This window comes from Gallinula chloropus (genome assembly GCF_964237585.1).
Source record: "Gallinula chloropus genome assembly, chromosome: 6".
Taxonomy (NCBI): Eukaryota; Metazoa; Chordata; class Aves; order Gruiformes; family Rallidae; genus Gallinula; species Gallinula chloropus.
The window spans coordinates 10,976,196-10,989,612 of NC_140091.1; the positions used below are offsets into that span (position 1 = coordinate 10,976,196).

At 54.5% G+C, this 13,417-nt stretch overlaps 1 protein-coding gene across 1 annotated transcript in view; it reads right to left on the bottom strand.

The window, feature by feature from the left end:
• The window catches only part of RNF220 (ring finger protein 220), a gene marked incomplete at its 5' end in the record, with an annotated part of 220,868 nt that overhangs the window by 79,837 nt on the left and 127,614 nt on the right, over window positions 1-13,417 (bottom strand). Inside the window, one exon of the mRNA XM_084266071.1 lies at window positions 7,049-7,178. Within this exon, the coding sequence (XP_084122197.1) occupies window positions 7,049-7,178 (130 nt within the window). The remainder of the gene's footprint in view (window positions 1-7,048; window positions 7,179-13,417) is intronic.

Genomic DNA, 13,417 nt, shown 5'->3' on the forward strand with positions numbered 1-13,417 from the left:
TAGCTTTCTTGTTCCTTCTTTAAGATCCAGGAGCAAGGGGGGAGGAGGGCAGCAGCACCTCGGGGAGGAGCGGGGAGGGGTGTGCGGGTAGGAAGCAGCTGCCCTCGCGATTCCCCTTCTTGGTGACAAGGGGGAAGAGGGAGAAAAATGATGCTCCCTCGAAATTTATCATGCACCCAATTACAATGTTAATTGGCAAGTCCCAGAAATCAATTAATTCGCAAATTTTTTTCAATTAAAAATTAAGATAAATCATAAAACGTTATTAAGCAAAGGCCAAACTCCCTGAACTTTTTTTTTTATCCCAGGCATCTGTGTTTTTTTTTTTTTTTTTAAATAAAAAAAGAAAGAGCTGTGTTGCCAAAGCCCGATGCCCTTGAGTGCCTTTGCTGAAGCGCAGGGGGCTGTCATCAGCAGGACTGGGCTGAAGACAGATAAAAAAATATCGACCAGTCGGACACACTGCTTCTGCTTTATTGATCAGGCGGGAATTTAACTTGCTGTGCATATCCACCGTGTCAGCAAGGGCCACGGGCGAAATTAAAAGTACTTGGCTTGGAGATGTCGCCTTGATACCGGGGGGGGGGGGGGGGGGTTGGGGGGGTGGGGAGAAGAGGGAGGGGGGAAGAAGAGGGGGAGAAAGGGAAGAAAGGAAAAGAAGATGGAAAAAGAAGAGGGGGGGGGGAAAGAAGGAAGAAAAAAGGCATAAGTTGAGGAGCAGGAGGTGGCAATGTCTGCTTTCCACCAACAGCCAGGGCTCCTTGCCTTCTCTGGAGCACTTGCAGGTGTCCACCACAGGCAAGGAAGGAGAACGGCATATATTTTGTTGGGGCTTTGGAAAAGAAAGCCTTTCTCCCTCCAAACCATCTCTGATCCCACTCATGCAGAAGCTGTCAGACCTGAAGTGCTCTCTGTACAAGAAGTCTGAGGAAGTACCTGGCCGTCAAGTTAAAGTCCCTACAAATAAATCTAGGAGACCTGAGGCGAGAGCCGTGACCCTGATGTGACACAAGACAACAGAGCTAATTCGGGTTTTACACACTCTATTTATCCTGCCAGGCCTGGCAGCGCGGCTGCTCATCCCTCCCAGAGCAGCCACCCACATGAGCCCCAGGAAGGTCTCCTCCCAGGGCCCTTTGGGACAACGCAGCACCCAGCAGATCCCACTGAAATGAAGCAAACCCTTGTCTGGGGCAGTGAGAGGAACAGCCATATGGAAACACAGGGTTCCCTGAGCAGGAGAGGGGTGGGAACCACATATCGTAACTTGCTCTGTACCCTTACCCTGAGCAGGAGCACCACAGAAAGCCCCTGTCATTTGGGCATGCAGGCATCCCAGGGATAGTGTGCGCTCATCCTTCAGCAGCAGTCTCTGGTGCAGAGGCTCAGGGTTAGCACGGGATGACTTTTAAAGAAAACAACACTGGGAAAACAACCTGTGGAAGGATTTGAAATCCAAGGTGTATCTCCAGCTGTCTGGAGACATCTCTGAAGGTGAATGAGCAGACCATCTCCTAAGGTCCTACAGCCTTCATATTTTAGCTGTATCGCCAGCTTCATCCTTACTCCTTGTCCCACCAGGTCTAGAGCTGCCTCTGTCCCCAAAGAGAGCTGACTCTCTGCGTAAGGAAACCTGGAGCTGCAGCCCCCCCCAGCAGCGGGGTGAGGATGCTCAGTCCAGTGCCAGGAACTGAGGCAGCACTTTCTGCTTCCACCTCAGCTGCCAAGGGAGGGAGGATTAAGAAGAGTGAGAGGAAAAGAGTACACATGCAAACGAGGGAGAGGAAGCTTCAGAGCATTGCCAAAGGAAGATTTAAGCCTGGGCAGAGGTGCACTAAGAGCTGCTACAGTCCTGTGGTTGGCTCTTTTCCTCTGACATGAATCAGAGCTGGCTCCAAGGGTCAGGCTAAACCCTTCGTCTGGGTGATTCACCTGCTGCTTTGAAACAGGCCTTCCCAATGCATCTTGCTCTGCTCTGACGCTATCTGGTTTCCTCTTTGTGACAGCATCTTTGAGGTAACCAGAAAAGAGCCCATGGCACTTTCCATTTGCACCAAGATGAGAGACCCTAGTGCCCTCTGTGTTCTGGGAAATGCTTTGCAATCAGAGGATTGGAAGAGAAATTACTACTGGGCACACCAGAGAGGTCCTGAGGGGGGATCAGTAGCTCCTGAGGTGCTGGATGCACAGGGATGTCTCCCCACGCTACTGGTGTGGTGGCAAGGAGCTGTGAGAGCTGCTAGCTCAGGCTGGGAACAGCCAACAGGTTGGCATGGGCTTCAAAACAGAACCATGCTCAGATTAAACATTCAGTGTGGAGGTGGGAAAAAAGGGAAGAACAGTGAAGAAAGGGGAGTTTGGAAAGCCACGGGGTGCTCTGGGAGAGCAGCACCATCCCCCGTCTGCCCACCCAAGCACATCTATCCCTGGAGGCACCTGCTGAGCGGCTGGGATGCTTAGCATTACAACACTGCATGGACACACTGGTGGCTGCATCTTCTCAGCTTCGAAACACATTTAAATGAGAGGAAAGAGCTGAGATAGTCCTGTCTGAGCTTGCACCATCCTTCAGTCACAAAACCAGGCTCAGAGCCAGCACGGTCGAGCTCACTGCTCCACCCTCTTCCCCAGCTCTAATGATACAACTTAGCCTTTTGGGGAGGTGAAATCACAGCTCTGAACCACAGGCTTGCTGCTGGTGATGCAGAGAAGGCTCTTTAGCTGTCACACAGGGCAATAAAAATGCCCCCTGCCAAATAAATATTTTAACAGGAGTGCTGCATTTTCAAGAACAGAGCATCTTAAAAGGCACATTCCCCAACCTTCAAGTGCTTGACTCAGCAACTGTGATATTTGTAATGTGACTTCCCAAGGCTTTTTACGTGGCCAATAAATGCCTCTTCCCCAAAGTCCATCCTGGGGCTCAGAGAGCTGCAGGGAGACCATCTGCTGAGGTGCACTCCACAGCTCCCACTGCCTCCTTCCCCCCTCTTTTGTCCTCAGGCTCATCTTCCCCCCCACCCCAAACTCAAACCATAGCCCCAAACCTGCCCTTTCTCCAGCCAGCCTCCCCCATCATCCCCTTTCAGCAGGTTGTCCTCTTTGGTCATCACCTGGGGAGCAGTGGGGAGGGCTTAAGGGTTCCCCTGCCCATCGTTACCTCTGCTCGCCATATTTACCTGCAGTGGCATGGGCAGCAACACGTTCCTGTGTGCACAGGGATGCTCGTGTGTGTGTCTGCCCTGAGGGACACCCACGGGTGCTGCTCCTGAACCCTGTGCCTGCCTGTGGTCCCTGGGTGGCTCTGTGCTGGGGAAACACGTCTGCAGCCGGAGCTCAGGCCAAAGCTGGCAGCCCCAGGAAGAGTCTCCCATTTCAGTGTGCCTCACTGCAAGCCTTTAATATGGACGAGGCGTAGAACAGGCGGATGTAAATCCAGTGAGGATGGGAGACCTGTGTCTAGTGCACAGATAAGCTTCCTGCACGCAAACCAGGAGCATTCACGTACCCTGCAGCGACTGGCTGGCTGGAGCACGGGGGATCGGGGTACACAGACACCCCCTGTTGTTATGTCTTAGTTTTACCTTGGTGGCACTCAGCTGCTCAGCTGGGGATCAGCACTTTGTGCTCTCTGGGCTGTACCTGCTGAGGGAGGAGAGCATCCCTCTGCACAGCGCCGTGGGGCTGCTGCTCAGAGCCGGTGCTCTGTGAAGGTGAGCTACTAGGTAGTTTCTTGTTGGAGGAAGATTACCAACAGTCTTTCCCAGCAAGAGTTAAACCCCATAAAACCAAGGCTTGTAGTTTTGTTTTCTTTCAATTTATATCCTTCACTTAAAGGGGGGGTTGGGGGGAGGGAGAAAGGAGGGGGAGAAAAAAGAAAGCCAGGTGACATATTCTAAGAGGGAGCACCGAAAACGTGTTAAGCACTTCAAAATCTCATATATTCAATCGGCCTCTGGCAAGACATCTGCCTAATGTTAGCGCTTAAATATCCTTTTCCATTTTACATGCATTCAAGTCTCATTTGAGCGAAATGAAACGGTATTATTAAAGGGAGATTTTGCACAAATGGCCTGAATTTGACATGTCAAGTTCAATGAGGCTGTTACATATGTAACACCGAGAAGGGCTCGGAGGCTGCCGGCTCTTGAAACAGCGCCAGTGGCTCAGAAATGAAATTTGCATTCAGAGAGCCTTGCCTTGCCGTGCAGAGCTGTGCACAGGGCTCGGCCGGACCCACGCAGGGCGGAGGATGCGTGGGGCAGGTCTCTCTCCCTGTGCTTTAGGAGACTGGTTGGATCAAGAAAGCAGAAGAGCTAGAAACTTGAGTATTTCATTCCTACTCAAGCCTGCCTTTTCAAGGGACAGCTGCACCCTGTGCCAGGGTTGGATCCTCCTGAGAGATGTTCATCGCCGGTCCAACAGCTGGTGTCCATCCCTTGGGCATGCATGGCCCCTGCGTAGGGGTGCTGCCTCATGGTTCACCACAGCTCCTCCTGTCCTCGCCATGTGATGCTCTGTTTGAGCAGACCTTGAGGTGTCCCTGCCCTGAGGTCAGCCCAGGCACACCAGCACTGGCCGTGGAGGTCAGGAGCTGTCCCTGTCACTGGGGAGTAGCAAACCTGCTCTGGACCAGCTGAGTGAGAGGATGCATCGGGGTGGGTGGGATGCAACCCCAGGCTCCTGATGAGGAGGGTCCATGGGTAGTGTCATCCAGGTGGCTCCTACAGATCCCTTGTATCTCAGCCCCAAGATGGTCTCATGATCACCTGGGAGAATCCCTTTTCCTCCTGTCCCTCCCCTGCCTGCCTCCAAGCACTGCCTAACCCCTTGCTCCAGCGATGCCCCAAAGCCTACATGAGCACTTGACACCCGGCAGAAGCGATGGTGTGGGGCAGCCCCTCCACATTGCTTCTCCCCCAGCCTCTCCCCTCCTCTTGATCCAGCTCTACGGCAGCACCTTGTCCAGCTCACCCCATCATGCAGCCCTGTGGCCATGCTGCCTCGGGGTGGTGGGAGATCCCAGCACACGGGGAGCCCCGGTGCCATGGCACGAGCTGATGCGGCGCCCACCAAGTCTCTGGTGCTGCAGGCTCAGCGGGCAGGAGGGGATCTGCCTTCCTAACCCCGAGCGCTGGAAATTTATGATTTTGTTGCAAATCATTAAGGTTTATTAAAACTTAACAGCGCAAGCCATGATTGGCTGCATCCTCTTTAAATTAAAAAAAGAAAAAGGCCCTTGGAAAGCAGCCCCCCGGTTCGCTTCTCCCCATCAGACTGATAAGTAACAGCTGCTCAGCCATTTCGGTATTGGCAGGGAGCGGCCAGGGCTGCCGGTGCCCGTCACGTTTATAGGCCTACATTTTATTTTTATGTTTATTGGGTTATTTGAGATCATTATTAGTTTCTCTCTCCCCTTGTTGATGTGTTCTTGCTCCCGGCTCCTCCAAGTGGGAAAGGTGTTGGGGGGGGGAATGGGAGAAAGGGCCACACGCTACACCGAGCCACCCTGACGGAGCCGGGCAGTGTGCAGGAGCTCAGCCTGCTTGCGTCCCGCTGCCTGTCCTGCCTGCCCTTGCCCACCATGCTGGCTGGCCCCCGCCTCGCTCCCCTCTGGGACTGGGAGAGCCCCGTCCCCGCGCAGAGCCGCTGTGTTACGGATTAGCCTCCATCGCCTGAATCCATCGACTAGATTGAATGTTATCTATCACGCTGCGGAGGGAGTCGTTATTTAATAATTAATAAAGACCTCTGATTCTTCTCCGCCGCCTGCGTGGCCGAGCGGAGCGGGCCAGGGAAGCGAGGGCAAGCCGGGGAGAGCTGTCTCCTTTCTAACTGCTGCTGTTATTTAAAGGAATAATGCCATTCTTTTTCATTTGTCAGCTGGCCCACAATGGCCCTTGTCATGCTTTATGATTTAGGGTTTCCTTTCCTTTCCCATTAAACGCCACCTTCCCATCGCCGTCTCGCGCCAGCCAGCCCCCGCTCCTGGCTTGCGGTTTCAGTTTCGCTCTGATATTGGCCCAACTTCTTTGATGGGCTCCTCCGAGCACTAATTGCTTCTGTTCATTTAAACCTGTTCACTAATTTGCAGTGGCCCTTTATTAAGTTGGATGCAGCCCAAATTACACCATAAATTACGCTCGCAAGGGGACTGGGTGTCGCAGGGGATAAATGGGCTGCCTGTTCCCTGCCTCCCCCCCACCACCACCACCTTTCTCCATCTTCCTGTGCAACGTGTGGGGGATGCGGGTCTCAGCCTGAGCCTGCGGGTGCTCAATTTGGGAGATCTCAGCCCTCACCCATTTGGGGAGGTCTCTATTTCTCCAGCTCCTTCTCCCTGCATCTGCAATGGCTTTCACTCAGTTGCAAAGAGGCTCCTAGCCAAGCAGGGATGGATTCTGCATCCTCCGCGCTACGCCTGGCGACGTGCACCCCCTTCCCCTGGCACACACCCCCTGATGCACACACTCTCCCTCCTCTCCAGCCACCTGGTGACGTAACTGTGCCTCTCGTCGGCAGTTTGATACCTTTCCTCGCCTTTTAATGACCGGGGAATTAATTAATAATTGAAATAAACACATTCTTTTCCAAGGCTGCTGAGTTTTATTAAGGCAGGGGCAGGGATCTGCCAACCCTTGGCTGCAGCCGTTTCCTAAATAACTGCTAGCAGTTAAAATGCAATTATTTCATTTTATTTTATTTTTTAATAGGGGACTTTGCTGTGCTGGGGAAAGCAGAAGGGAGCTGAAGGCATCTGAGGAGCAGTGTGCACCACTGCTGCAGGCCTGCTCCATCGTGGGAAGTGAGCAACATGAGAGCTGCTCACCCGAACACATGTTCCCAGGGAAAGGGGTGCTTGTGTCCCCTGGGAGGCACTTTGCCTGGCTTTTCCATTTTAGGGAACTCCAGGGAAGTGTTTCTGCCCCACTGGCTAGCACTAAATTTCCCATGTCTGGTCGCTGTGGGTACCACCATCTCCTCTGGAATCTGTGGGTACCCTGGCTGGATAACCGGGGATGCTGGTAGACTCCAGGGAGCTGCTTACCTGATGTTCAGCTGGGTGAGCTTCTCCAGCTCCTGCTCCATGTGCTCCTGCAACTCCCCAGGACGAAGGAGAACCTGGCAGATGGGGCAGATCGGAGCTTGGCTGTCAAACAAAGTCGCTTTCTTTTTGCCTGTGGGGAGGAAAAGAGAGGACAAAACTTGAGGTCTGACCGGCTGCCCTCAGCACTGCCCATGGTCTGCCCTGGTCCCTGTCCTAGCTGAGGTATGAAACCAGGGGGATTTTCTCCTGGCATAGCCCCATTTGTCTCCCTGGGGCAGTGACTGGCTCTGTTCTGCAGCAGCACAATAGCATCCCAGCCCCAGCCGTGGGAGAGCAGCCACTGCCACATCAGGAGTGACCCTGCACAACCCTAGTGTCTGGTGCAGGGGGTGTGATTTGGGACAGATGGATGACCCAGCATTACCCACCGCTCCCATTAACTAATAGCATTCCTAATATATCAGGAAGAACTGTCTTCATCCTCCTCAGCACTCCTGAAGTCGGGTGGGTCAGGATGATCCCCCCCAAAAGGGCAAAGTGATTCTCTATGGGCACACAGTGGTTGGGAGGCAGAGGAGCAGGTCTGGATGCTTGACATGGCTGCCCCGGATGGCTCACGCTGTGCCCATGCTGGGATGGGGACCCTCACCCTCCCCACGCCACCAGCAGCTCTGGATGGACCCCAGAACCACCAGATGAACCCATTGTGGCTGCGTCCTCCCTGGGTGAGATTTGGGGGTGCCCACGGACCTCAAATCAAATCTAGGCTGAGCCCCTGGGGCCATCCTGACAGCAGGGCACCGCCTTACACCCTCCTCACCCCAAATCCTCCCCACCGCTCCCCTGCCCAGCCACGTCTCCCCAGTTCCCTCCCTGCTCCGAAGCCAATTTCCTCCCGCTCAGGAACTTTATTGCCCCCTCTGTAAGGAATATACAGCGCCTATTTAACATAAAATAAAACTCTAAAGCAAACAATGAAGTTTCAATAAAACAGAGAAGCCGGCGGGTCTCCAGGCCCCCCTCTCCCAGCTGTATTAGCAGCTCTGCTCATGAGAGGGCGTGCGGAGCCTGGCTCAGATGACTCCGGCAGGGAGAAACATGCTTTATAGCTGCCTGTTGTCATCTAACGTGAACCCTCCTGCTGGATTATTTATTTATGTATTAGACATGGATCAAATTGGTTAAATCCGAGTGAGAGGCAGTAATGCACAATAAAGCAGCCGGTGCTGGATACGAGGGGGCTGCGTGCGCCGCGGCCTTCCAATCAGGAGCCAAAAGGTGCCATTTTATGGCACCTAACGATGGCAAAGCCCAGTTAAATGAATCCCCATTAAAGGAATAGACCTTCTCAAAGTATAAAACATTGGTGTGAGTGGCTTTGCTGGGTCCCTGCTGCTCATTGTGTAACTGCCTGGCGCAGGCATTTAATGAGAGGAAGGGCCTGAAATAAGTTTGAGAGTCACCTTGACTCATCCTTGCCTTCCAGCAGGACACAGCACTTGTGCCTGGTGGGAGCAGGGCTGTAGCTGGGATTTACCTGCCCTTTTCTTCAGCATCCTCGTAGGAGGTGGGGGAAACTGAGGCAAGAGGGACAATCTGGGACAGGCCAGTGCTATGCAGCACCCCCTGCCTACCCAGCTTCTCCATCTTTTGGAAACTCTCCCATTTGCAAAGCCAGGAGGAAATCCAGATGATGTCTCCTCTGGGCTTGAGCCACTCTGCTTTGCTCTGGGATATAGCCACCGCAGACCCCAGCACCTTTGCTCCTCACCCCTAACACTCTTCTGCCAGGGGAGGACACAGCATGTAGCTCGTGCAGCTGGGAACATCTTCCTCTCTCCTCCCTTCCCTGGTGTTTAAATAATGCCCAGAACCCAACCCAAACCCAAAAAACCAGCTCCTGCCGACCCTTGCGGGAAAGGTCGGCATTTCAGTAATTCCACCTTCCTCTTGGAGCTTTTCCACTTTTGTGTAGTGGGGGCCTAAAATAGCCCAGGAGCGTCCCCGACCACCTGCTATTTATAACCCCAACTTCACAGCAAAACAATGGAGCTGTCTGAGTCTCCCTCCCAAAATAAACAGGCAGCCTTTGAGCGGACGGGAAATCCTGCTGGATCCCCGCTGTGGGGTGCACAGATGGACGGGGTAAACAGGCTGCCCTCCGCCCTACCGCGCTGCATCCCTGCTCCCCGCCCCAGCCACCACCGTGGGGCCCATGAGCCCCCCTCGCCTGCCACCCACAGCTTGGGCTGGTGGGGCAGGGATGCTCTCATCAGCACCGGAGGGTGAAGTGGAGGTTGAGCATCCCTGGGGCTCTTCTGTCCATGGAGTACTGGGGTGTTTGTTTGCTGGGAGAATTGATGGACTGCAGCATGGGGATGGGCAGCATCGGACCAGGAGGTGCAGCTGGGGTCCCGCCTGGGCCTTTTTAAACTCCTGCGTGTCCAGGTGCCCTCTCCCTGCTTGTTCTTCAGGGCTCTTCCATGGGGTACATGTTCCTACATGTTCCTAAGCAGATCTGACTTTGGATTTCAATGGCTGGAGCAACCAGAAGGGATCTCATGCCATGGGAAGGAGCCTTGCTGCCAACCCCAGCAGCAGAAATAAGCAGTATGGTCTTACCCACCAGCTACACCAATGATAGGGTGATGAATTCCTGCCAAGGAAGGATGTGACAGCTGTCATCCTGCATCCCTGTGACAGCGGGGGAAGACCCCCTTGCTCCACTGAGTGTAGAAGGCTGGTGCTCATGCCGAAGCAAGGGCTTCCAGAGGGGTAGAAGAAGAGGGACCTGGACATGAAGCCAAGTCCCTGACATACAGATCACAAAGCAGGAGACAGAAGGAGCCCCGACTCCTAGCCCAAGGGGCTGACAACAGTACTTTTGCCTGAGCAGGTCTAAGTGTGGGTGACAACAAAAGGGAGGGATCATCTCCCATGCCAGCAGGACACCTACGCAAGCCTCCCCAGGTCCTTGAAACCCGCTGCATGCCCACAGTGCTGCAGAGGCTGCTGGTGGGATATGTGTCCCCAAATCAGCGGTGGCCGCATTCACAGCGTGCTCCAGAGCCTGGCACACACCCACGCAGCGTTGTCCCACGCCAGGCAGCAGTACCCAGCTCCGTGGCATGGGTGGGATGTTGGGTTGTGGGGAGGGAGAGGATGGGCATCATGAGTCCTAGCAAAGGTGGAGGGAGACGCACACATGTCCCTGCAGCAGAGCTGTCCCGGTACTCACGCCGCTGGGTGTGTGCAGCTGGACTGTGCTTGGTGCTCACCCTGCTCGGGGCAGCAGAGGACATCGGTTTGCTCAGGGCAGACTGAGGTTCCAAGCCCCGAGCCGCCTGGCCGTGCGCCTGCCCCGGCGGCGAATGCTCCCCGCTCTTCCCTCCCTGCCCTGTGCCAAACCCGTCCTGGGAGACCCTGAATGGCTCTTTTGAGGCTTTTGTTTTTTGGCAGCTGTGTTTTTGTTTTCTTTGCCCCTTTCTCTCCCCTTGGCTCTCTGGTTACTCGGTAGGCTCAGCTCCAGTGTTTACCCTCCTCGGCTCTGCCGTGCTTTCATGGCTGCCGACCCCCCGCCCGCCAGTGCCAGAGAGATGAAAAGGCAGGGCCTTGGTGCTCCTGCTGTTTGCGTGGTCTCCTGGGCTCCGCGGAAATGTTTAACTCCAAGTGTTGAAACCGAATATTTCCTGCTCTGAAAGCAGAGGGCTCGGTGCACAGACGCACCCCTGCGTGGAGGAATTTGTCCATGTGCTCTGTCGGAGGGCATCTGCAAATGGATCCCAGCCCAGGCAGGGACTGAACCGAACCCTCCTGATCCCACTGGGGATCAAGGGCCGTATCCTGCTCTCAGCTACATCGATACAGACCTGATGTAAATCCCCTGACTCTGCTCTGACTCACTGCAAAGTGGCTGTTAACAGGACCCAGGCTCCAGGCTGGGAGGTGGGGTCAGGTACCAGGAATACATGTGTGACACCAAATAGGTGTGAAGGCATGAAGTCATTCCTGCTCCCACCTTGCATCTGTGCCCCAGGATGGGAGCTCCTTGGAAGGGAGCGCTGATGTATACAGCCTCTTGTCACCACACAGGACAGAGTAAACGATGCTCCAAATGAAGCGAATGAACAAAGTTCACAAGGTGTGAGGGCTCACTCTGCCCAGGAGCTCAGCAAGTTGCCAAGTGAATGGAATCAGTTGCTTGTAATTCAAATGCTGAGCTCTGCTGATGGCTTACTGAACAGCCAGGTGTCCCGGGACTGCCACCACAGGTAGCGCAGGCAGTGGCAGTGGGTAGGGACCACTGGTGGGGGCACGTTCCCACTCGCTCGCTCTTTTCTGATGGCCCATTGCTGGGCAGGTGCCAGGGCATCTACCCAGGGTTTGGGGCATCTTCTCTCCAAGCTGTCCTCCCTTGTGGCCATCCGGAATTTGTCTCTGGGAGGACCAGCTCTCCTTTCCCGACTCCTGATTTCCCCCGACCTCAAACTGTTTTCCACTTCCCTGAGTACCAAACTCCCCCCCTCCTCCGAGATGCCTCCTTCCATCACCCTCCTATTTCCTCTCTCTCCCTCTTAAACACTCCATCATTTAAAGCCAATCAAAGCCGGTTGATCTGAAACTCTTCTGAATAGAAATGACCCCACGCCGAGGCCCCGCGGCCCCGCGCGCCGCTTCGGGGGCTGCGCTGAAACCAGGTGGGTGGTAATGGAAGTGCTGACACAGGCTCCTTGACAGCATCGCCACTGCCAGCGCCTGTAATAATCCCTCCCGGCTCCCCCGCAACTCGGTTTCCGCGGCGATTATTTTCCATTCGATGATGGGCTTGCTGTTATTTGTGTACTGATAGCAGATATCTTGTGTGACAAGTCTCCTTTCCTTCCAGCTCAAAAAACAATAATTCAAAGAAAGCCCCATATTAGCTTGGAAATAGCCAAACGCTCCCTCTTCTCCCGGCGAGCCTGCGCCGCAGCCGATGAGGCTTGCAGAGCCCTGACAGTAAGTGGCAGGTGAGGGGCTGTGCCGCAGCCGAGGATGACAACGGCAGCGTGAGGAAGGCAGAGATGGTGAGTGCAGAGCACTCCAGAATAACAGTAGAGGCAAAAAGTACTTTGTAAAAACGTGAGAGAGCAAGAATAATGCTGTTCATCACGGTTCCATCTTCCCCCTTAGTTACTGGTGTGAATTGCCCCCATGGGGCTGTACCACTCTGCTGGGCACTGCCTTGGATCCTGCTGGTTTTGATTGTGGACAAAAGGTACATGGCTCCCAAAAAACTGCACCAAGGTCAGGGTACATCCCATGCCTTCCAGCAGCCCCGTCCCCTCTCTTGGGCTCCTGGTTGGCAGTGGGATGCAGACCCCAGCTGTGTGCAGTCCAGACCCTGGTTGGGTGAGATGCAGACCTGGATCTGGCCACTCCTGCACTTGCTTTGCACAGGGTGGTGGAGAATCAGGTGCTGGGAACAGCGATGGGCAGTGAGGTGACTCCAGGTCTGCATGATGTGGCTGGGTTTAGCATCTGTCCATAACTGCTTCCATGGCACGACCTAACTCTGTGCAGCGAGAGCATCCGGATCACCAAGGATGACAGGCAAAGCTGCCCTTCCCTTTTGGAGTCGGCAGGAAGGGAGAATAGGTCTGGAAAAGTGGCTTTTCGTGTAAGGAAAGACTTTTGGGGAGTCACTTCTCTGCTCCTGCCTCATGGCACAAAGCTGACGCAGGAGCTGGACTCATACTGTGCTGGGCATGGCACGGGGCTGCTCCTGCCTTGGATCCAGCAGAGGGGCAGCAGGATGGGTGACAGCCAGGGTTTATAAAACACTCTGTGTCACAGATGGACCAAGGGACACCCTACAACCTTGTGAACAAACTGGGGTGCAGCAAAGAGCTGAACTCAGCTCCCTGCATCCCCACCAAGGGCCTGGTCCTCAGCACCACTCCCTGCTGAGGTGCCCAGGCTGCCAAGCAGCTTAGAAAATACACCTGCTTCCCCTGAGGGTAAAACCCGTGGAGGAATCTGGGCAGAAAAGCTTCCTAAAATATTGATTGCCTTCCAAAGGAAAGAGTTGCTCTCTTAGCTGTCTCTCTATGAAAACTGGATGCTGGAGAGGACCAGTGTAAACTGGTGCAGCACCGCTGCCACGCAGCCAGGGGAATGCTGTGGGTCACTCAGTAAAAACACGTGTTCAAGCAGCAGTCTGGGTTTTTTGGAGGCTGTCACACGTCCCATCAGGCCCGACACCATGCTTCTCATGGTGGGTGGTAGCCTGTCAGCGATGAGAGGTGAGGGGCCCCTCTGAGCATCCAACCCCACCGCTCACAATCTCAGCCCTGGCTCTCCATCTGTGGAGATCACAGCTGCCCGGCG